The sequence below is a fragment of the Natrix helvetica genome (assembly GCF_964273705.1).
Source record: "Natrix helvetica genome assembly, chromosome: 2".
Lineage (NCBI taxonomy): Eukaryota > Metazoa > Chordata > Lepidosauria > Squamata > Natricidae > Natrix > Natrix helvetica.
This window is the reverse complement of record NC_138552.1, coordinates 273,292,848-273,317,253: the sequence shown is the minus strand read 5'-3', so window position 1 is coordinate 273,317,253 and position 24,406 is coordinate 273,292,848. Positions and strand designations below refer to the sequence as shown.

At 42.6% G+C, this 24,406-nt stretch overlaps 1 protein-coding gene across 2 annotated transcripts in view; it reads left to right on the top strand.

The window, feature by feature from the left end:
* The window catches only part of LIMK1 (LIM domain kinase 1), a 59,798-nt gene that overhangs the window by 20,498 nt on the left and 14,894 nt on the right, over positions 1-24,406 (top strand). For both annotated transcript variants that reach the window (XM_081944007.1, XM_081944008.1), the window contains 9 exons: positions 3,787-3,925; positions 9,641-9,750; positions 10,656-10,847; positions 11,774-11,879; positions 11,987-12,153; positions 15,400-15,583; positions 19,106-19,192; positions 20,578-20,709; positions 22,350-22,409. In XM_081944007.1, coding sequence (XP_081800133.1) covers positions 3,787-3,925; positions 9,641-9,750; positions 10,656-10,847; positions 11,774-11,879; positions 11,987-12,153; positions 15,400-15,583; positions 19,106-19,192; positions 20,578-20,709; positions 22,350-22,409 — 1,177 coding nt within the window. The remainder of the gene's footprint in view (positions 1-3,786; positions 3,926-9,640; positions 9,751-10,655; positions 10,848-11,773; positions 11,880-11,986; positions 12,154-15,399; positions 15,584-19,105; positions 19,193-20,577; positions 20,710-22,349; positions 22,410-24,406) is intronic.

Genomic DNA, 24,406 nt, shown 5'->3' with positions numbered 1-24,406 from the left:
GCCAAAGGACAAGTAATAATTGGTTGGGTTTTGTGGATAAATTGCTACAGCTTTTAGACTGTGCTGTTTCTCTATGTCATATATAAGTGTGTGTCTCTGGGTATATGCATAATGGTTATCTTTTGAACACTGAATGCAGTGAAGTTTCATTTTAATGTATGCTGATTAGTGTACATTTAAAGCAGTGGTGGGTTTCAAAATTTTTTAGAATCTCTTCTGTAGGTGTGGCCTGCTTTGTAGGAGTGGCTTGCTGGCCATGTGACCGTGTGGGAATGGCTTGGCAGTCATGTGACTGGGTGGGCGTGGCCAACTTGCAAAATGTGATGAAACTCACTTAACAACGCTCTTGCTTAGCAACCAAAACATTGGCTCAGAAACTCTGGCATTTGAAGCACGCAAGTCTTAAAGCTGTCAAGTTACAAGACCCTTGCACCCCTAACCCTTTAGAAAAAAAGTACCCAGGGATGTTCAAACTTGACAACTTTAAGACTTGTGGACTTCAACTCCCAGAATTCCTCCTCTCACTCTTCATCTTGATGATGTGCGGACAGACGGGGGGAGGGAGTTGGAACAGGTTCTAAACAGCACGGTAGATTTGTGGAACCTCTTCTATAGAAGAGGTTAGAACTTGCAGGAACCCACCCCTGATTTAAAGTGACAATAGCGTGTTATTCTATTATATTCTTTAATTGGTGCCCTGGTTTAGCAGAACAAGGAAACTAAAGGGATTTCCAAAAAAATGTGGGAAGAGAGCTAAGTTCTTGCATATTTTCAGAAGCCACTTTGCATCTGGTCAGTCATTTCATACGTTTCATATTATCTGACACTATTGGCATTGCTAGAAGGATACTTGTCATATCTTGCAGTTTAGCAAGATCAATTTGAATGTAATTGATTAGCTGCAGATTCTAAAAGGCAGTTCATTCGTCAGCTACAACATCTGTCAGTTCACTGAGAGTGTTTAGCTCGGTGCCACTTTTCATTTGTGGACTTCATTTTCCAAGGAATGGCCAGATGCTATGCTTGACGTTTATTATAAATCATGGTAATAAACAAAATCCATTTGGAACAAAATGGTTGTGTCCAAACAACAGACTTTGCCCAGCAAATAACATTTCCAGACAATATCTTTACAGTGCATCATGTTGTATGAGAAGAAAAACAGAGATTTTGCAACAGACCAGATCTAAATAGGAAGTGAATCTCCTGTGTCATTTCTCTTGTCTTTGGGAGAAATCCCCAGCAGCTACACCTATCTGCCCCCCCCCCCCATGTAAAATACTCAGAAAAAGGATGGAAATAAAGCAGGGGTGGGTTCCGGCAGTTGCTACTCCAGTTCGCTCACGGCTGCACCGGCCGAGCATGCTTGATGCGCACTGTGCATGCATGCGCAGTGCAATAAAAATTGCTCTGTGCATACACAGAAGCAAAAAACAAGATGGCAGTGCCATAGGCGAACTGGTTCAGGTGCGTGGCAGGCCTGGGTCGCTGCTGGTTCCTGTGACCCAGGTCGCCAAATTACTACTGGTTTGGCCGAATCAGTCCTAACCAGTAGGAACCCACCACGGAAATAGAGGTTACTTCTGAATATCCCAGCTTTTATATACTTTTTTCTAGAAATTGAGGTTCTTCTTGTCCACCAGAACTTACGTTGGGTTGATCTCAATTAATTTCTCCAAATCTCATACAAAGACATCTAGTCCCTTGAATTAGTCATAGTAATGAGTGAAGAAATACTTTTGATTGTCAGTCTCAAATCTGCCGTCATGTCCTCTGCTTCATAGGGGCATTGACAGGTCACTTTCGAAAAAAGATTCAGAGGCGAATAAAGTTCCTTTTTTTCTCTTATTGCCATGGATTCCTTTCACTCAGCTGAAAGGAAGTGTCAACTAAGAAAATATCTCCATCCTAGATAAATACCTACATTGTACCAGGGCCGCATACATGTAGCATTACAATACTTCTTAATTTGATCAGGATTGTACTAGTATACAGCCCTCTCTGGGTGGCCCAGCTGGATTATTAAAAGATCCAAGAAAACAGAGGTATAGCAATCCACAAAAGGAAAGATTGGGTTTAATGATTGTATCAAATTGAATCAAATAGAATCGAGTAGAATAGAATAGAATAGAATAGAATAGAATAGAATAGAATAGAATTCTTTATTGGCCAAGTCTGATTGGACACACAAGGAATTTGTCATTGTTCCATATGCTCTGTCAGCCTCTGTTTCGCTATTTGCTTTCGGCTGCCATTGAAACGGGGAGGGGGGGCTGGTATTTGGGAGGGGAAGTTTAAGTACAGGAGAGATTGTAAAAAGAGAGTTTTGGTCTCACTGTCTACTGCGCATGCTGGAGATTAGTGCTTGGTGTCGGTCAAGGCCAACCGTCCTGCATACCAACCTGATGATGCTCCTTGAAGATGGAACTCACATGACACCTAAGGGATTTGCAGATTGGACACTGGGATGAGGGCTACCAGGGGGAGGGGGTTTGGTCACATATTGATATGTATGATTTTGCGCACTTTTGCCTCAGATCTTGCTTTGCTTAGCTGCTATCTTTTCATAACGAGTAAAAGTACTCTTAATTCTGTAAAATGGAGTTAAGTGGTTTCTTTCTTGGTTGCTGAGAGAGGCCGGCTTGACACATTCATCAAGAATAAAAAGATGGCTAAATTCACACTGCCTCTTGCCTAGGGAAGTATGGTCAAATGGTTTAGCCAGAACAATTAATCAGTGGAACAGCTTGCTTCCAGAAGTTGTGATTGCCCCAACACTGGATGTTTTTAAGAAGATGTTGGATAGCCATTTGTCTGAAACGGTATAGGGTTTCCTGCCTAGGCAAGGGGTTGGACTAGAAGACCTCCAAGGTCCCTTCCAACTCTACTATTGTATTGTATTATCACACATTTCTTGACTCACACTCATAGACTCGTCTTTCTGTACTGCTCACTGGTCTTCCAAAGAAACACAATATTGTAGAAATAGATAGTGGTGGGGAAAAAATGGTATTCCAGTTTTTAAAAATATCTTAGAATCCAAGCATTAATTGGTTAATGTTCAGGGGCTGCCATAAAGAAGAGGGAGTCAAATTATTCTTCAAAGCACCTGAGGGTAGAACAAGAAGCAATGGGTGGAAAAGAATCAAGGAGAGAAGCAACTTAGAACTGAGGAGAAATTTCCTGACAGAACAATTAATTGGTGGAACAACTTGCCTCCAGAAGTTTTAAAGAAGATGTTGGATTTGTCTGGAGTGGTGTAAGGTTTCCTGCCTAGGCAGGGGGTTGGACTAGAAGGTCTCCAAGGTCCCTTCCAACTCTGTTATTCTATTCTAGTCTAGTCTATTCTATTCTAGTCTAGTCTAGTCTATCCTATCCTATCCTACCCTCCCTATCCTATCCTATCCTATCCTATTCTAAATAGTCCAAGATGCACTCATTGATCTCTGTAGAAGCATTCGAGAGATGGCCACTGGAGTAAGACAATGCAGGACTTCAGATGCTGTGTTACACATGAAAAAGGCAATAAGGAGGAACTGAACAAGGTTTCTCTTTTTCCCAAATCGGTGGCTCTTAACCTAACAAGCGTGTCCTACCGAATCCAAGAGTCCTTTGGTCTGACTAAATTAGTAGAGTCTAAATTAAGCATGCTGGGCAAACACAACCCCTCTGGAACCTGTGGGAGTACTATTCCTCCTTCAAGCTCTGGTTTTGGAAGCTCTTCACACAGTAGCTTTCCATTAAAAGTCCCCAGGCTGAAAACCTATTTCCTTATTGTCCCTGCAGGTGCTGCGAATGTGGGGCTTTGCTTTCCCATCAGTACTACGAGAAGGATGGTCGTCTCTACTGCAAAAAGGATTACTGGGCCCACTTTGGGGAACTGTGCCATGGCTGCTCGGAGCAGATCACCAAAGGGCTTGTCATGGTAAGAGAGGACATCCACGGCAAGCATCACTGGACGATGTAACTTGGGGTTTGGGGGGCGGAGGGGACAATGCAAGTGATCACAATCCAAAAAGCAAGTGGGACAGAAAAAAGAAGTAACTAGGGCTATGGTTCAAAACTCAGCATGATATTATTTAATTTACATGGAAAATGTAACACTGACTGCATGTAATACAATTCCGGTGATTATTGTTCCCTGCATTTAATAATGTTGTCCTTTTGTCAGACAATTCAGAGCTCACCTTTAAAGGGATATGGATTGTTAAGGAGGTGGTATGCCTGATTGTACCTCTCTGATCTCAAGGGCTGTCTGGCATATTTTTCCTCTGGCTGTGGCCATTGATAGTGAGCCAGTAATACACCTTTGCAACTGGATTCCGAACTACATGTAACCAAATCATGAACCATTTTTACTTTCTAGATGCTGCTACTTCAGAAATGCTATGGCTATTGTGAAGGAGATAGGGGCAGCTACCCCCCAAGAATCTAAAGGTCCTTGTACTAGTGGGGGGAAAGAGAGAAGAGGACATAACAAAAGAGGAGGAGGAGGGAGGAGGAGGAGGGAGGAGGAGGAATAGATATGGAGCAACCAATGTTTACAGAGGGAAGGAGACAAAAATTGAATGAGAGGCTACTGCCTGAGCATAGATCTCCTTAAATCCTTTTATTTGGTATTTTGTTACTTAAACGTAGCAATGGAGAAAAGAGATGTGAATTGGGAGGGAAAGTAGACTATCCTTGGCACCAACGTCATAACCAACAAAGCCATGTAGGGGGAAGATGATGGTGAACAGGATATGCCCCATTTCCCCTCTCCAGAGCCTAAAGCATCTTTGCAGGTGAGAACCTGGGAAAATGGCACAGAGGAAACCATTAAGCCCTGTTCCCCACCAGCAGTTCCCAGCACCAGCTAGCACTGCTGTTTTTAATCAAGCTTTGTTCTCATTGTTTTTAATAAGATCAAGGCATTGTCTCTACATACTTTCACTATGGTTTCCTGGTTGTCTTTCTTAGCCTGCATTTGTTAGTTAACTCTGTCCTTACTACAAAACAGTATTGTCAGTTACACTCAAGTTTGATTGCCAAACCACCTCTCCTTCTCACAAAGCATTATGGGTCATGGACAAGTTAGCACGTCCAAAGGAAACAACAGTTGCTTTAGAAAATATTCGTTTTCATAAGAGCAATATAGGAAAGGAAGCATCAGAGTCCAAACCCAGATATTATAAATGTAAAGTCCATTTGACTTACTCTCTTTCTGGAAAGAACCACTTTGTGTGATGGTTTATTTATTTATTTATTACATTTATAAACCGCTCCCTCTCCCCGAAGGGACTCGGGTTAAGATGCTGGCTCAGAAACCAGGAGATGGTGAGTTTTAGTCCTGCCTTAGGCATGAAAAATTGGCACTTTACAGGATTATCATTGTGAGTAAAATAGGAAAGGAAAGGAATATTAGGTATGTTCACTGTCTTGAGTTATTTATAATGTAATAAAAAATAAAGAAAAATGTACTCCGGTGACCTAATTTTTCAGCAAAATGCACAAAGGTAAATATTGCTGAGTTGTTTTCTTTTTATAGGTTAAAGCAATGCTCCAATCTAGTTCATACTTGTAGTACACAAAAGGCAGAAACTTGAGAACTTTAAATTGGTTTAAATTGGATCTTGGTATCACACATAAGTGCCATAGCAACCCACTAAACCTCTAAACTAATGATGGTGATAATGATATCCATAATACACACAATAGCAGTAGCAGTGGTGGTAGTTATTATGATAACATAAATAATAAATAATAATTTATTATTTAAAATAATATATTTTAAATAATAATATACTTTAAAATAATACATTAAAATGGCTGAAATCCCAGCAGAAGGCCAAATTGGCATGATAATTTGGCCATTTTTAATTAGATGCCTATAAAGGGAAGCAGCATGCTCCCCCCCCCCATATTTGGGTAGACCAGGTGATCTGACAGAAGAAGAAAAAACACTTAATCTCCCCCCTGGTTCAGCTGCTAAAGTGAGGAGAACTTGTGGCTTAGAGGTTAATACAACTGCCTAATATGCAAGCAGCCCAAGTTTGAATCCCAGAAGGGTATGATGAGAGCTAAATAGCTTGAAATAGATCAATACTAGTCTCCCTTTATTTCTTTATCAGCACAAATGCAACATATATACAGTATATATATACAGTGTGTGTGTGTGTGTGTTGTATTTGTGCTGATAAATAAATAAAGGGAGACTAGTATAGATCTATTTCAAGCTATTTAGCTCTCATCAACTAGCCATACCCTTACTGGGATTTGAACCTGGGCTGTATTACATATTAGGCAGATGTGATAGCCACTAAGCCACAGGCTCTCCTTTGTGTGTGTGTGTGTGTGTGTGTGTGTGTGTGTGTGTGTGTATACTGTGTGTGTATGTATCTAATTATATATGTGTGTGTGTACACACACGTACACATATTTATTTTTAGCATTTCCGACCATGCAAAAATCACATGTTTGTGGCCACTGCTTGAAATAATTGTTGATTCATATTTTAAAGGAATGTCCAAAAGGGAAGTAATTACTTGGTCAGAAAGCAAACAAACAACCCCTCAAATTAGTACCAGGGCCTTTTTGTTCGATATGAATGTGCGCTCTCTCCTTTTGAGGTCTGCTGTGAGTTGATGAGAATATAACAGACCTTTAGATAGAATCTAGAGAGGGTTGTACAACCAAGAATCAAATTGTTTCTATGGCAAAGTGAGGAAACCCTTTTCTTTACATTTTGAAAGGGATTGTCATGAGACCTCTGGGAAACCACCAACCTAAAAGGGAAACTGAATTGTTGGTCAATCCCAGGATGAGCGTATTGTGGGGGTGTCCTCTGGTCAGAGGTGTCTGCAGAAATGAGGAAGAGATTGAATGTTTCTGAGTTAACACAGAAAACAACAGCTGTGGAATGAACTAATGGAAAATCTGGAGAAGCTGGCAGAAGGCCTTTTACAAAAGGCAGGGAAGGAAATCCACAATGTGACATTAATTGTGAACCCAAACCGTGGCATTTAGCATTTGGAGTGTATGGTTATAGATCTAAATATGGCAGAATGAATTATGGGGCAGTAGTAATTTTGCCTGTGGATAATGAGGAAAGATGAAGCAAATCCTGAGGAAATACAATATGGAAAGTACAATGGTAGTTTTAAACACAGTATAGATCTTATTTCATGAAAGATCTGGAGGAATCTAAAGATCCTGCTTAGGTTTCACCAGGCACAGCTGTTTGGACTGCCAAAAGCTCAGAAAGTTAAACATTGCTGATCTAAAGTGTTAAAGAGCGCCTGCCGCAATCAGTTGGATAAGTAGATTAAATATATAGCAGCTACTCAACTCTCTCTCTCTCTCTCTCTCTCTCACACACACACACACACACACACACACACACGGAGGGAGGGAGGGAGGGAGGGAGAGAGAGAGAGAGAGAGAGAGAGAGAGAGAGAGAGAGAGATTCAGTTCAGCAAGACTGAAATAGAGCTATCTTTCTCAAATGCCTCACTATTGTATCTGAAGATTTATAAGTTCGGAAGCTGGAATCAGAGCAGCCCAAGTTGGAGAGGAAGAAGGCAATAAGTCCAATGCAGTTTAAGAGCCTGATCTTAGGGATGCCTTGAGACTTCTATAGAAAAAAAATTAAGAAAGCATTAGAGAGGGGGGGGGAAGGGCAGTCTGGAGTCCAAGGCAGCGGAGCTGTTGCTCCATCGTGAAATGCAAAGCTATTACCCAAGAAAGTTTGGAGATGCAGTTGCAAGCAGCACGTGGTGACCTACACAGGAGCAAAACAGTTGCCAATATCATGAGACAGTAAATGGACACTTGTAAAAGTGTAAGAGACTCCTGCAGAAAAAGTGACTTCAGGCAGAATTCTAATCACACCAAAGCTCTGAGTACTGAGGAAGGAGCCTGGAGTATGGATAATCTTGACTTAAAACTGGTACATCAGGAGTGATGCCTGACACCATCATCACATACACACATTTATTTAGTTTATTGACTGCTTATGTGTCATCAAGTTGGCGTCGACTCTTAGGGACCACATAGATTTTCTCCATAATAATCGGTCCCTAACCTAGTTCTTTTAATCATGCCGGCCACATGACCACGGAGACGTCTTCGGACAGCGCTGGCTCTTCGGCTTTGAAACGGACATGAGCACCGCCCCCTAGAGTCAGGAATGACTAGCACATATGTGCGAGGGGAACCTTTACCTTTACCTTTAATCTTGTCCTAAGATAGCTCAGTGGCTAAGACGCTGAGCTTTTTGATCAGAAGGTTGGCAGTTCAGTGGTTTGAATCCCTAGTGCCACGTAATGAACTCCTGTTAGTTGTCCCAGCTTCTGCCAACCTAGCAGTTCAAAAGCATGTAAAAAAATGCAAGTAGAAAAAGAGGGTCCATCTTGATGGGAAGGTAACAGCGCTCCGTGCATCTTCGGCATTTAGTCATGCCGGCCACGTCTTCGGACAGCGCTGGCTCCTCGGCTTTGAAACAGAGATCAGCACCGTTCCCTAGAGCTGGAAACAACTAGCAAGCAGGTGCAGGGGAACCTTTACCTATTTAACCTTGTCCTTCAGATCTTCCCAACGTCCACCATCAATGCCATAATTGAGTCTAGCCACCTGGTAGCTGGTTGCCCTCTTCTCTTTCCTTCCACCTTTTTCCAGCATCAGAGCTTTTGCCAGAGCCCAGTGGTGCTCTGAACTCTGCATTGGCTTCCAGGGACAATTCAAACTGCTGATTGTAACCTATAACATCTTCATGGTTTGCCACCAGAATATCTTGAAGGATCACATACACCAAACAGAACTGACTCCTCTGATTCGTTCAGCCTAAAGAGGGTTGTTAAAAGCCCCACTCCCAAAAAGAAGCAAGAGGACAGAGAGAAGGAGGGAGAACTCGTTGCTGCTTATAGCATGTACTTTGCAACACTTTTCCTCCTGAGGTTTGTTTGGTACTTTCCCTAGCCATTTTCCAGAAGACTGAACACTTTAAATAGTTTGAAGAAGGATGCTGGATTTTGGTTGCACAGGGCAGATTTTATTTTATTTTTTAAATTATTTTTATTCTATAAACCACCGGGAGTCTTCAGAAGTCTATGTTGCGTTAAAATAGTTAATAAATAAATCAATGTGAAATATGAACTCAAAATGGATTAATCAGTAACCAGTTAAATCTGTTCAAAGAATCCTAGGGCTGGAAGGGACCTTGGAGGTCTTCTAGTCCAATCCCCTGTCCATTTTTGGGCTAGTTTAATTTGTGCAAACTGAATGTTTTACTAATTAATGAATTACCCAAATATTATTTCATTCAGGGATGATTGCCAATCTGCCTCTTCTCTCCTGTTTCTTCTCCTCTCACGTGAGCCTGGAGGTCTTTTTTGTTTGAGATGTGATCCTTTCATCCTCCTCCCAATGATTTCCTCAAATCTCTTTCTCTGGCAGCGTGAAGTGCCTGGATGAGAACTTCACTGCCTGAGCCTGCTCATGTTGAGTTTCAGGACTGAAAAATCTTTGGCTTCCTGCCTCTCTTCCTTTGAACAGGAGCTCTATGATACTGCTGGATAGTGAGAAGGACCACCCGCAAAATGATGATTGAGAAGTGTGTACTGGAAGGGAGACAGGGGGTCATGTCTATCTGTTTCTGTTCCAGGTGGCTGGGGAACAAAAATATCACCCTGAATGCTTCAGCTGCCTGAACTGCCAGGTGTTTATTGGCGATGGAGACACTTACGCACTAGTGGAACGATCCAAGCTTTACTGGTGAGTGGGAATTTGCCTGAATCAGCTCATTGGGATCTGAATCAGCTCATTGGGATCCCTAATTTTAAATTCACAACAAAGGCCCTGTAAATTAGATTGGGCACACATCAATAGGGTGGTGGTGGTGGGGAGATTGGCCTCAATTTGCTCAGTTTGAAAATTCTAATACATACATACATACATACATACATACATACATACATACATCATACATCAATTTCAACCAAACATGGTTCATACATGACTTACTATCTGGAAAAAATACTGTGGGGGTAAGATGCCCCTAAGACTCCTTAGTGTGGGTGTGTGGGTGTGTTCCAGCATAACTCTGGAATGCCTGGGCCGCTAAAATGAAAAGGAATGAATTATATCTACAGTGTCAAATCACATTACTTTTGACAGTGATAGTGTGCATTTTGGATTCAAGTTCTGTTAAGATACAGCGTGTTGTGCCTTACAGTACTCCACAAGGGGGCTCTTAAAAACAAACAAATAATAATAAAAAAACAAGGGGGCTCCTGATGGTAAGGGAGATTGATTTGACACTATAGATATAATTCATTTCTTTTCCTGTCTAATGCAGGGTAAGGATAAATAAATACCTGGCAACACTGGGTTATCAGGTAGTAATAATTATAAACAAACTAAGCTCAGAAAGAAGGGATAATAAAAAAAAGAATAAAAAGTATGCAGAAAAATAGGGAAAAAAAGAATGATTATTCTTATTCATCTTCTTTCTTTTCTGTTTCTGGAGGGTTACCTCCTTCAGAGAAGACATATTGGTGTTTCCCAGCAAGCTTTTAAAACATTCTTCTGTCAGTTTCTGGTGGTAGCCTTGGGCTCTTTCATCCTGAGGTTTGGAAATGGATGTCCTAGTTTGTGGTACCTTTTCTTCCATGCTGCAGCGGGCACTGTTATTACCAGACGGTGGTTACACCTGTGATGGATCAGCTGCTTCCAGAATCTCCTGGCACCCGGATTCCACACACTGTCACCCTGGTGTCTATTCCAGCATGTTCCGAAAGCAAGCGGGGACTTTCCGTCTCCATTGACAAACATGGAGGTTCTGAGCACCCACATACTGTGCGCGTTCGTGAGTGAGTATAGACTGCCAGCCATTAGGAAATGTTCTTCAGAAATTGTAGCCTTCCATATCAGGCCTCTGGAGCAGGGGTCTCCAACCTTGGCCGCTTTAAGTCTCGTGGACTTCAACTCCCAGAATTCCTCAGCCAGCAAGCTTCTCTGGAGTGTTCTGAATGATATTTACAATAGTAAGGTATTACAAATGTAGATTTTTAACATTTTGACATCTGAGGCATTTCTTTTTTGCATCTACCTATTCTGAGTCTTGTTGGCATATATTTTTGGTTTGGGGTAGGCTTTAAATAAGAATTGTCCTAAATTGACAGATATCAAATATCCATTATCATTGTATGTTACCAATCAGTTTATAATTCAAAGCATACGTTTGCAAGCTGTCTATCCAATACCATGAACATCTCAAGAGTGTTACATGGAAATAACTGCGAAATAAGGAACCACTCAATTATTTGTCAAACACAATTGTCTACGACTCTCGGTGTCAGATAATTGTATATTTTCAGGGAACATGTGGTGATATCTGATAGACTCGAACTATCTGCAGAATATCATGAGAATTTCAGTATGGAATTCAGAAAAGAAGGGCAACTGACAAAGTAAAAACCTGTTTTTATTCTGGAGGTGGAACTGTTTAATAAGTTCTGTTCATTTCACAACTCCTTTTCTATATGTGTTGACTGCAATGCCTAGAAGTCTTAAACGTAGGAGTTGCAGTCCCAACACATCTGGAGGACATCTGGCTGAAGAATGTGGGTCTATACCATGTTGATTGATTGTAAGAGGAGGGTGATGGAATCTAAGTGCTTTGATCACTCTCCTCTAGTTTTCAGAGCATACTATCACTTTCCTGAGACTTAGTTTGGGAGATAGATACCAGAACAAAGTAACTTGTCTCCTTTGCTGCCCCCTTCTGTATTCTCAGATTAGACCCAGACTGCATAAGCCCCGATATGAAGAATTCCATCCATGTCGGTGACCGCATTCTGGAAATCAATGGCACACCAATCCGTCACGTCCCGCTGGATGAGGTGATATTTTTTGTTAGTACTGACTCAATCATCCTCTCCACAATGTGGCCCCGTGCCTGTCAGGATGCATTGCCTCTCTTCTCAGCCTGCCTTCTCTATCTCCATAGATCGATCTTCTGATCCAAGAGACCAGTCGCCTACTGCAGCTGACCATTGAACACGATCCTCATGAGATCATTGAAAGCAGCCCTCTTTCAGAACTGCGCAGTCCCCTCCATTCGCCCAGTCACACACCTTGCCCAGACCCTTCAGCCATTCGCCAGCGCACTGTCATGTAAGGATTGAGTAGAAGGTGGCTTTCTGGAGTAGACTCCCCTTCCCTCCTCTGGAGGGAACATTTTTGCTCTCATGCTATAGAAATGCAACTAGAAAATAGCTACCGTGTTTCCAGAGGTGGGTTTCTACCGGTTTGCACCAGTTCGAGCAAACCGGTGGCGGTAATTTGGCCTGGGTTGCAGAATCGGCAGGCTGGCCACCCCCCCGAATCAGCTCCCTGGTCTCCGCTGCCATTGCCGGCATGTTTTTTCTTAATTTTTCATGGTCTTTGCGCATGCGCAGAATAATTTGCAGGGAACTGTGCATGCATGCGCAGCACATGTCTGACGTGCGCAAAGCAAATCAGTACCAACGCAGGTAGGAACTCACCCCTGCGTGTTTCCCCCAAAATAAGACAGGGTCTTATTTTCTTTTGACCCCTGAAATATGCACTTGGCCTTATTTTCGGGGAATTCTTATTATTTTTGAGGTGCAGGAGGCGGCGAGCGTGGTCACCTCGTGGCTGCTGCTGTGTTGCAATATTTCCAGGGAAGGCTTATTTTTGGGAGAGGGCTTATTTTAGCGCATGTGCTCAAAATCCCGATTGGCCTTATTATCCAGGGAGGTCTTATTTTCAGAGAAACAGGGTAGTGCACTCTTCCCTAACCTAGTGCCTTGAAGATTGTGTTGGGAAGGAACGTAGAGTCCACAAAATCCCCAGCCAGGTTGGCAGCCTACAAGGTTGAGGAAGGCGGCCTTGAAATTATAAATGTAGAGGCAGGCAAAAAAGGAGCCACTATGAGCAGAATCCCTGGCAAAAACAAAGATGGTGCCTCCTTGGCCAACTTCCATTTCTATTTTCCAATCTCATGCTGGTTTTATTTACACATTGCCCTTTATATATTTACTGTATTAACTTATTTTCTAGGCTAATGCAATATACCAGACTGAAAGGAATTAAATGGACTGGGGGTATATAACACTTTATGCCACACAAAAAACCTACCAAGATTAACTGAATTCAGTGTATTTCTGATGCAACTGCTAAGGCAACTGGATAAGTGTATTATTCATACACTGTCCCTCCCTGCTTAATAATTTACAATTCCATCTGTTCGTCAGCAACACACCCTAGGAAATGTGTTTTTCCAAAGTATGTCAGGTTCCCCCTTGTAGGCTCCTTTGCGTGCTTGCATTTTCTAGAATTCTTGAGTAAAGGTGTTTTGAGTAAAGTGAAAACTTGAGTAAAGATATTTAAAATTTTTGAATTAGTTATATCCTAGCAGAGGTCAGTAGATCTCGAGAGTAAAAGAGAATATATAACAAGGGTGTCAAACTCGATTTTATTGAGGACCGCATCAGGGTTGTGTTTGATCTCGGGGGCCAGGGTGGGCATGGCCAGCTTGATGTCACTCATATCGGGGGTGTCTGTGGTGACCCAAGCTTCGTTTTCAGCCATGTCGGCCTCTTGTCACCCTCTGTCAGTGAAAATGCAACTCGGGCGGGGGGACGGACTTGTGGCCCTCCCCTGTTCTGTTTTTTCTGGCAGAAGGCAGCAGGAGGTCGGCACGGCTGAAAATGGAGCTTATTGGGAGCCTGTTTTTGTGGGCAGAATCACTGGGAGCTGATCCTTTGCTGTTTCTAGGGCAGCCCCGTGGGCCAGATCTAAGCACCCTGTGGGCCAGATCCGGCCCTTGGGCCTTGAGTTTGACACCCCTGATATATAAGCTCAGGATTGAATTGTGTAGTCCTTGGTGCTCTCTGAGTTGGCTGTTTGCTTGCACCCATTTCATTACTCAATCAGTCAGTGTCACTAGACTTGTTTCCTAGTTGGGTAAGGAAATGACTGCAACTGAGCTCAAAGAGCACCAAGGACTCCATTGATCTCAAGAGTTCTGTCGCTTTATCAAATGTGGTTACTCTGTGTTGGTGTGCAGTTGTAACCGGTGTTCCCCTTAAGGCAAGGAGAGGAACCTTTGTAACTATCAAAATATTGGAGTTCTTTTTTAAAGATGCCATTTCATTCTTACTTTTATTGCAACCCGTTCCATAACACTACCCCATGCCTGGCGTAGAAGCATGGCCATTTTGTCTTTGCCTCCCAACTGAGTATTGAATTTGGGAGACTCCCATGAACCTCTGTTAAATACCTGTGGTAGAAGTGTTTATCTTGAAATCATTCTAGCTCAATTTAATGAATTGATGTAAATTTAATTCTGGCAATTGAAAAGAAGTCAACTGGCTTGTCTCTAGAACTTATTATTGGTGGTAACCAGTTTGTCTTTGTCTTTGTGTGAATGAAGGCGAATATACATGTCCCAGGATAATGTTGCAGGATCCAATCTGGGTCAGTCAGGTGGACCAGAGATTTAGTCTTCCAAGCTTTCAAACTCATGCTGGAGCCCATCCTCAGGGAACTTCTCTCTCTCCAGAATGTGAGACACACTTTCTCTCACGCACATTCCAGGTGAGAGAGAAGTTCCCTGAGGAATGGGCTCCAGCATGAGTCTCAAAACTCAGAAGACTAAATTTCTGGTTCTGGTGACCAATCCAGATTGGACCCTGCAATTTATTATGATTCGGCCTATGCAGCAAACTGATTTATTTAGATAAGGTACAGAGGTGAGTTTCACAGAAGTTTACCACCAGTTCTCCACCAATGCGCACGCTCGCTTAGTGAGCGCGCGCACCTTCCGCACATGTGCTTTGCTCAGATACGCGGCTTGCACACATGTGTGCAGCTTCGAAAATGTGGCTAAATAGAGCAGCATAGAGCCAGGGCAGGTGGGCATCCCCACCTGCAGATCACTGCTACTGGTTTGCCTGAACCAGTCCGAACCGGCTGAATACCATCTCTGATAAGGTAAGTGATTCCATGCTGGAGGAAACGGAGGAGCCTGTGAGCCCAAGAGGTGTGTGCCTTGTTGAAAGCCATTGAGCAGCAGAACATCAGGAATAAGGTTCCTGAACAACAACAGGAGCAAAATATCTGGTTGCCCATCCTTAACAGACGCACAGGTTCTACTCCTTTGAAAGGGGCCATTTTGTAATGTTTTACCAATCCAAATGAGGTGAGGGTAAATTGCAAGCTGTGTCCTAATTAAGGTGGAATTAAGGGCAAACGGGAAGTTGCTCAAGATGAAAGTCCTCCAGTTTCTCTCTGAACCGAGAAAAAAATGATCTGGGGGCACCTGGAAATTGGTCTTTTGTGAGAAGAGCATGCCTGATGTACACCTGAGAAGAACCTTTCCCTTCTTCTGCACAGGAGGAGCTGTAGCATTGACAAGTCACCTTGTTCCAGCTCTCTGGGCTCCCCCTCCTCCCAGAGGAAAGATATTGGCCGCTCAGAATCACTGCGTGTTGTCTCCCGTCTTCATCGCATCTTCCGTCCTTCGGATCTCATTCATGGCGAGGTGTTGGGCAAGGGCTGCTTCGGGCAGGCCATTAAGGTACAGGCATGGTATGGTATCAGGACAGCATTTTGCTGGGAATGTATTAAGGATACATTTTATATAATGTCCTTTACTTAACGAAGTTTTGGGGAAAAGTAGTAGACTGTATAAATATGATTGTGTGACGAAAGCTAAAATTTTCAGATAATGATATTCTTTTGAATTACATACCAAGCATTTGAAATGGGGCAAACTGAACCATGTAAATGGATTCTCTGTGCCCAAGAGACTGATATTCCAGCACTGGAAAGAGAAACATATAGCCCCGTTTACTCAGTGGATTGAGGACTAATTGCACTTGCCACCCATGAGCAGATTGCCTATAGATAGACAAATGTAATCAAATATGAAACTCATTTACACTAAATACAATAGGTTAAAAAAGAGTTATATATACTGTACATATTAGAGATTCATATTAATAGGAATAGAATGGGGCTGGGAATAGAATAGAATAGAATAGAATAGAATAGAATAGAATAGAATTCTTTATTGGCCAAATGTGATTGGACACACAAGAAATTTGTTTTTGGTGCATATGCTCTCAGTGTATGTTTATAAAAGAAAAGATACATTTGTCACGAATCATAAGGTAGAACACTTAATGATAGTCATAGGGTACAAATAAGCAATCAGGAAACAATCAATATGAAATTCAATGGTGAAAAGAGTAAGGTTCTACATTTAGGCAACAAAAACGGAATGCACAGGTACAGTATAGGTGGTACCGTGCTCAATAGTAGTAACTGTGAGAGGGATCTTGGAGTTCTAGTGGACAGCCATTTAAATATGAGCCAGCAGTGTGCAGCAGCTGCCAAAAAAGCCAACACAGTTCTAGGCTGCATCAACAGAGGAATAGAATCAAGATCACGTGAAGTGCTAATACCACTTTATAATACCTTGGTAAGGCCACACTTGGAATACTGCATTCAGTTCTGGTCACTACGATGTAGAAAAGATGTGGAGACTCTAGAAAGAGTGCAGAGAAGAGCAACAAAGATGATTAGGGGACTGGAGACTAAAACATATGAAGAACGGTTGCAGGAACTAGGTATGTCTAGCTTAAGAGAAAGAAGGACTAGGGGAGACATGATAGCAGTGTTCCAATATCTCAGGGGTTGCCACAAAGAAGAGGGAGTCAAACTATTCTCCAAGGCACCTGAGGGTAGAACAAGAAGTAATGGCTGGAAACTAATCAAGGAGAGAAGCAACTTAGAACTGAGGAGAAACTTCCTGACAGAACAATTAATCAGTGGAACAGCTTGCCTCCAGAAGTTGTGAATTCCCCAACACTGGAAGTCTTTAAGAAGATGTTGGATAGCCATTTGTCTGGAACGGTATAGGGTTTCCTGCCTAGGCAGGGGGTTGGACTAGAAGACCTCCAAGGTCCCTTCCAACTCTACTGTTGTATTGTATTGTATTGTAATATCAATATAAATCGTAAGGATGCAAGCAACAAAGTTACAGTCGTGCAATCATAAGTGGGAGGAGATGGGTGATAGGAACGATGAGAAGATTAATAATAACAGTAATAATAATGCAGTCTTAGTGAATAGTTTGACAGTGTTGAGGGAATTGTTTGTTTAGCAGAGTGATGGCATTTGGGAAAAAACTGTCCTTGTTTCTAGTTGTTCTAGTGTGCAGTGCTCTATAGCATCATTTTGAGGGTAGGAGTTGAAACAGTTTATGTCCAGGATGTGAGGGGTCTATAAATATTTTCACAGCCCTCTTTTTGACTCATGCAGTATACAGGTCCTCAATGGAAGACAGGTTATTTGAATAATAATTGCATTGTTGTCCATTAAGTCATGCCCAACTCTTTGCAACCCCATGGACTGCAGCCTGCCAGGGATTGTCTCCCAGAGTTTGCACCAATTGATGTTCACCATCTCATTCTCTGCGGTCCCATTCTCCTTTGGCCTTCAACCTTACCAAACATCAGGGTCTTTTCCAATGAGTATTTGAGCTTCAGCTCCAGGATGTGTCCTTCCAAAGAGCAGTCAGGATTGATTTCCTTAATAACTGCATTAGATAACTATATACGGGTAGTCTGTGATTTATGTGGGATGCTACAACAGTTGTAAGTATGAGGACAGGTCATGAATAACTTTCTTTTCAGTGCTGTTGTAGCTTATAATGCACACTAAATGAATGGTTGTAAGTTGAAGACTACCTGTATTGAATTATCACTGTTTACTGTTAAAATGATATACTTATTATTTTTGCAGAATTTTCATCTCACTTTTTAAAAATCCCCTTTATGTTTTTTTTTTAAATAATGTATATATTTTTAATTTTGTGTTTTTCTTTTTTGTCTCTATTTTAAAAACAATAAAAACAATAACATTTTAGAAGATACAGGCATGGTATTTTGTGCCCTTTCTACCAGCTGGATCTAGATTATGGATTGATCTTGCCAGCCTTTTGGTGGAATTTCTGTGTTGCAGAGTCATTGTTCAGTGACTCAGACTCTAAAAATCTGTCTGAGGAGGAGATTGGACTAGCAGATCCATGAGCATAATTGCATTATTTTAGTTTATTGTAGAAAAATGATTGCAGCCAAAAAAATTAAAAGTGATTGCTCCTGGGGAAGAAAGCTATGGCAAATCTAGACAGCACACTGAAAAGCAGAGTCATCACCCTGCCAACCAAAGTGTGTATAGTTAAGGCTATGGTTTTCCCAGTTGCTGTGAAAGTTGGACCATAAGAAAGGCTGAGTGCCAAAGAATTGAGGCCTTTGAACTCTGGTGCTGGAGAAGACTCCTGCGAGTCTCTTGGACTGCAAGGCGATCAAACCTGTCAGTCCTAGAGGAGATCAACCCTAACTGCTCTTTAGAAAGCCAGATCCTGAAGAGGAAACTCAAATACTTTGGCCCCCTAATGAGAAGGAAGGACTCACTGGAGAAGAGCCTAATGCTGGGAAAGACTGAGGGCAAAGAAGAAAGGGATGACAGAGAATGAGGTGGCTGGACGGAGTCACCGAAGCAATAAGCATGAGGTTAAATGGACTCCAGAGGATGGTAGAGGCCTGGAGGAACATTGTCCACGGGGTTGCAATGGGTCGAACATGTCTTCGCAACTAACAACAAGAAAATTTAAAATGAAAATTGGTCTATGCATATACAAAAAACTAGAGTCTTTTAAGACAGGGGTCTCCATCCTTGGCAACTTTAAAACTTGTGGATTTCAACTCAAAAGCTCTGTTGGCTGAGGAATTCTGGGAGTTGATGTCCACAAGTCTTAAAGTTCCCAAAGTTGGAGCCCTCTGTTCTAAGGTAACCCTCAGTGTGCCTCTCCTTCCTGCCTTTATCTTAGAGAGCATTAGGGCGAATCAATTCTGTGACACTTCTTCCAATTACATCCCTGCATTGGACTTGTATTTCATTTACCAGACCATTGCGACTCTTCTTCCTTCTCTCAAGGTTATTTTTACAGCCCATTACACTTAAGATCCCTTATAACTGTATGATTCTAAATGTTTCCTCCTCTAAGAAAGTCCTAATCTACTTTATTCATTAGGTGACCCACCGGGAGACTGGAGAAGTGATGGCCATGAAGGAACTTATCCGTTTTGATGAGGAGACCCAAAGAACGTTCCTTAAAGAGGTTGGTTACTCCAGCTTAGTCCAGTGGCTAGAGAAGTTTCCTTTCTGTTGATTTTCTATTAGTATCATTTCAGTTTGCGGGATCGTATTCTGCCCCATACATCCCTGCGACCAATTCGCTCGCACAGAGAGGGGCTCCTCCAGGTGCCGTCCGCTAGACAATGTCGTGGGGCGGCGCCTAGGAGTAGAGCCTTCTCTGTGGCGGGCCCAGCCCTGTGGAATGACCTCCCTCCGGATATTAGGAATACCTCTGACCTCCGCTCCTTCCGTATTAAGCTTAAGACCCACCTATTCCAAGCAGCTGGCCTGGCTCAACTTTGATTTAACCATATCGCTCTTGACAGGTTTTTAACTGGGTATTTTAATTCATTTAATTTCTAGGGGTTTTAAATACAGTATTTTAATTGTTTTTATCAATCGATCTCCTCCTTTTGTATGTCTGTATGTTTTAGTGTACCTTTGTTATATGTTTGTTTTGTTTACATATTTATTTCGAATGTTTCGTTGTACGCCGCCCCGAGTCCTTCGGGAGAGGGTGCGGCTAAGAAATAAATATATTATTATTATATTATTATTATTATTAGTTTTTGTTTTTTACTCCCCCACATCAAATGTTACCTAATTTAAATTTGTGTGCCTCTTCTTTAAATGTATATGGTGATCCAGGGGTGGGCTGCTATGGGTTCGCCCAAGTTTGAGAGAACCCGTAGCTAACATTATGGCCAGTTCGGAGAACCTCCAAATCCCACCCCTGGCTGGTGCCTCCCACTCCGTCCCTCCTGCCCCTCCCTTCCCAGGAGTCTCCACACAGCCTGTTTTGGATGTAAGTGCAGGGCCCGCGCAGAAGCTTGGGAAGGGGGTGGGGGAACAGGCCTTCCGGAAGTTCCAGAAAGCCATTTCTGGCCTCCAGAGGGCCTCAGGAGCCCAGGGGAGCCAGTTTTCGCCCTCCCAGAGGTTTTGAGGAAAGCCTCTGGAGCCTGGGGATGGCGAAAATGCCCCCGATCCCATGTTGCAGGGGGCCAAATAAGCTACGCCCACTATGGCCACACCCACCAGGCAGAGAACCCATTGCTGAATTTTTTGAATTTGGTGATCCCTACTGTTTTTACACTGCAAGCAAAGATTTCCGACTTAAGTTTCATATGGAGCATACGCTGTTCTATAATATTCTATGACAAGCTGTTCCTCCATAATATTTGCCAAAATCTTTCATTTTGCGAAGTCCCCAAAGTTTAGGTAGTTGCTGCAGGGCTTGTAGACAAGCAGGTAGTAGCCCAATATTTTACAAAATTGACCATTTTTTCCTGATGTTGTATGCAGTTTTCTGTCATCCACAAGCGATTTTGAGGAATGCAGAATTAACTGTCTTGTGGTTTTGTTCCTTAGGTGAAAGTAATGCGCTGCCTGGAACACCCCAATGTGCTGAGGTTCATTGGGGTCCTCTATAAAGACAAGAGGCTGAACTTCATCACAGAGTACATCAAGGGAGGCACCCTTCGTGGGATCATTAAGAGCATGGTGAGGGCATAGAACCTACATCGGCTCTAATGTAGGAATATTGAGCATCTGAGCAGGAGGAGGGAGAACAGCGGAGACAATCTGCCTGGGTTCACACAGCACAGTAAGCCAGGGTTAATAAAACACAATAGTTTTTCTGACCTAGGCTTCACTAGATCACAATCTTAATCCCAAACACCTTTTATTTATACAGCTGTAAATTATGGTCATTAACAGTCCCCAAGGCTTTACAAACAGTCTGTGAAGGTTCCAACAGATGTCTGCTTGAGTTGCCACAGTCTTTCAGATGAATGTTGATAAACACCCACCTTATCTCCCTCGGAATGCTGCCAGAGACCTAATTGCCAAATGCAGATCAAGACCAAACTTACCACAGAGTCAAACATAACTTTTCAAACCTTGAACCAACCAGATGAACTAATTGCTTCCTGCAAAAGGTCACATCCCGTTCGCTCCTCTTTTATGTCTTACGGGAGGAGCCAATCATCTCCAAGCCTTACTCCCAAGTCGAACCTGTTTTCTTAATTGTTCTTGCCTTTTGGCAGCTCTGCACATGTGCACACTGGGAACAGGCTCCCACTGTTCTTCTGTGTTGCTGATATCAGGCTCCAGAGGCTCTGGAGGCAGCAAATAACTACCAGATGGCTTTGGACCACTCTCTGCCTCCGACGCAGAGCCCTCATCCAAGCCTTCCCCAGACTCTAGGACTGGCTCATGTTTTTCTCCAACCTTGTCACTGTCTGAATATGCTGCCAGCTCTGCTGGCCACTGGCAGGCCACAGCAATAGCTGTGTTCATGTAACATGTTGTGGCCAAGCAAACTGTATTATGACTTAACGTCATGACAAAATTGACGCTGCATGTTAAAACACTGCTGCTTGAGCAAAAACCGTGAATTCTAGAGAGTATCAAGTTGCCCACCAAACCCAAAGAAAAATGCAATCCTATTCGGGATCAAAGACTGAACCACTGTCCAATCCGGAGGCCCAAAATATCCACAACCACTCATATGGTCTTGTCAGGTTTAAGCCTAAGCCTGTTCCTTCTCCACTCTCAAGAACAACTGGACCCATCTGTATAAAAAGGAAGAGAACTACTCTTCCACTGAAGGATCAGGTAGAATTGGGATGGTTGCACTATCTCTCTCCTGGTCCTACTAGAGGTCATCATCAAGCATGACCAATATTATCACAGTACTATTCCCCGGGTCTGAACCTGAACTGAATGCTCTTAATTCTCAGTGAAGATCTTACAACTGCATGTGTACAATCTACTAAGCTTAATTAATAATACTCTGTTAGGTTTTTGATTTAGAGTATTGTGCAAACATGATCAATTCATTAACCAGCTAAATGGTTACCACCGGCCCAATGTCTGATTTTTTCAACGTAGATCACCCTGTGCTTGAATGGCTGGATGGAGTGGACATTAACTTTTGAACTACTATAAATCCATGTATTTGCCATATGCTAAATTAATAAATAAAACCAGCTAGAGTGTGTTTTGTGAACCTAGTCATGAAAAGGATGCAAAGTCTCTTTCCTGCTCCTCTCTCTTTCCTGGTAGACGTGAGATGCTCCAGACAGGGTTCACCCCAACTTTTCCAAATACTTCACTCACCAGCAACATTTTTCTTCCAGGACAGTCAGTATCCTTGGAGCGAGCGGGTCAGTTTTGCAAAAGACATCGCTTCAGGGATGGTGAGTAGAAGCATGAATTTGCAGCAGACTGAGACAGGAATTTTGTGGGGCATCAGGAAAGCATCTTGCTGGAATCATTTTAAAATTTCCTTTGTGTCTTATTCACTAGCCTTTAAAAGTATGTGAGCAATTCATGAAAGTTGCTCACCAAATGAAGCCTCCATGTTGAGACAACGTAGGCTTGATAAAAATAACAAAGTATGTTACTTGTGAGCTTTCCAGAATAATTTACTGACCAGTCTTGTAAGCACAATGCTAGATTGTGTAGACTTTTTGAATCTGATTCAGTTAGGTTATTTTTACTTGCTTATGAACAAGGGTGTGTGAAATAGATTTGGTTAAAATAAAACATACACTCACAATGTTTCCTGTCATAAAACAGGAAACTGTTTTATGGCCAAGTTGGCCACTTGGCCAACTTAATTTTACAAACTTGTTTGCATTGGTCATTAAGTGAATCTGAGGTTGTTAATCGAATGCCGCTTAACATTGGTAAGCAAACCAATGGTGGATGTATGGGTACAGTTTCCGGCAAAACTTTAGGAAAATGTAGTCATGTGACTGAGTAAGGTTCTACATTTAGGCAACAAAAACGGAATGCACAGGTACAGTATAGGTGGTATCGTGCTCAATAGTAGTAACTGTGAGAGGGATCTTGGAGTTCTAGTGGACAATCATTTAAATATGAGCCAGCAGTGTGCAGCAGCTGCCAAAAAAGCCAACACAGTTCTAGGCTGCATCAACAGAGGGATAGAATCAAGATCACGTGAAGTGTTAATACCACTTTATAATGCCTTGGTAAGGCCACACTTGGAATACTGCATTCAGTTCTGGTCGCCACGATGTAAAAAAGATGTGGAGACTCTAGAAAGAGTGCAGAGAAGAGCAACAAAGATGATTAGGGGACTGGAGACTAAAACATATGAAGAACGGTTGCAGGAACTAGGTATGTCTAGCTTAAGAGAAAGAAGGACTAGGGGAGACATGATAGCAGTGTTCCAGTATCTCAGGGGTTGCCACAAAGAAGAGGGAGTCAAACTATTCTCCAAGGCACCTGAGGACAGAACAAGAAGCAATGGGTGGAAACTAATCAAGGACAGAAGCAATTTAGAACTGAGGAGAAACTTCCTGACAGTTAGAACAATTAATCAGTGGAACAGCTTGCCTCCAGAAGTTGTGAATGCCCCAACACTGGAAGTCTTTAAGAAGATGTTGGATAGCCATTTGTCTGGAATGGTATAGGGTTTCCTGCCTAGGCAGGGGGTTGGACTAGAAGACCTCCAAGGTCCCTTCCAACTCTACTATTGTATTGTATTGTATTGACTGTGGGATGCTGCAAATGGCCGTAAATATGGCCATGTTGCCAAGGATCTAAAGTTTGGTCATGTGATCATTTGAACTTCACATCTGGATCATAAGTACAGTAAATCTGTTGTAATTTTGAACGGTTGCTAAGTGGCCGGTTATAACTCAAGTACTACCTATATCAGAGTTTGGGGACCTCTGACCTATATGCAGTGACGTGCGGTGAGGTTTATGACTGGTGAGGCACTGACACAGTGCTGGGTTTCAAATATTTTTAGACTTGTGGACTTCAACTCCCAGAATTCCACAGCCAGGCATGCTCAGTTCCAATTTAAAGCGACAGCATTTGTTTTTCTCCTTTGCTCCTTCTTTCTTTTTCTTCTCCTTCCCCTCCTTCCTCCCTCTCTCCCTTCCTCCCCCTCTCTCAAACACACACACACACACACACACACACACACACACACACACAGAAGTTGGATTGGACTATCTCTCCTACCCCTTCCCTCTCTCACTCACTCTCAAACAAACCCCCCCCCCCCACACAAAAGTTGGATTGGATATCTTTTCCAGTGGCTTGAAAGCAGCTCCTCTGCCATCCCCCCCCCCCCCCCATTCCCCTGCTGCCTTTCCCAAACACCTCCACCATTGAAAATGCAGCTTGCTGTCTGGGTGGGAAATGCCTGGAACACAAT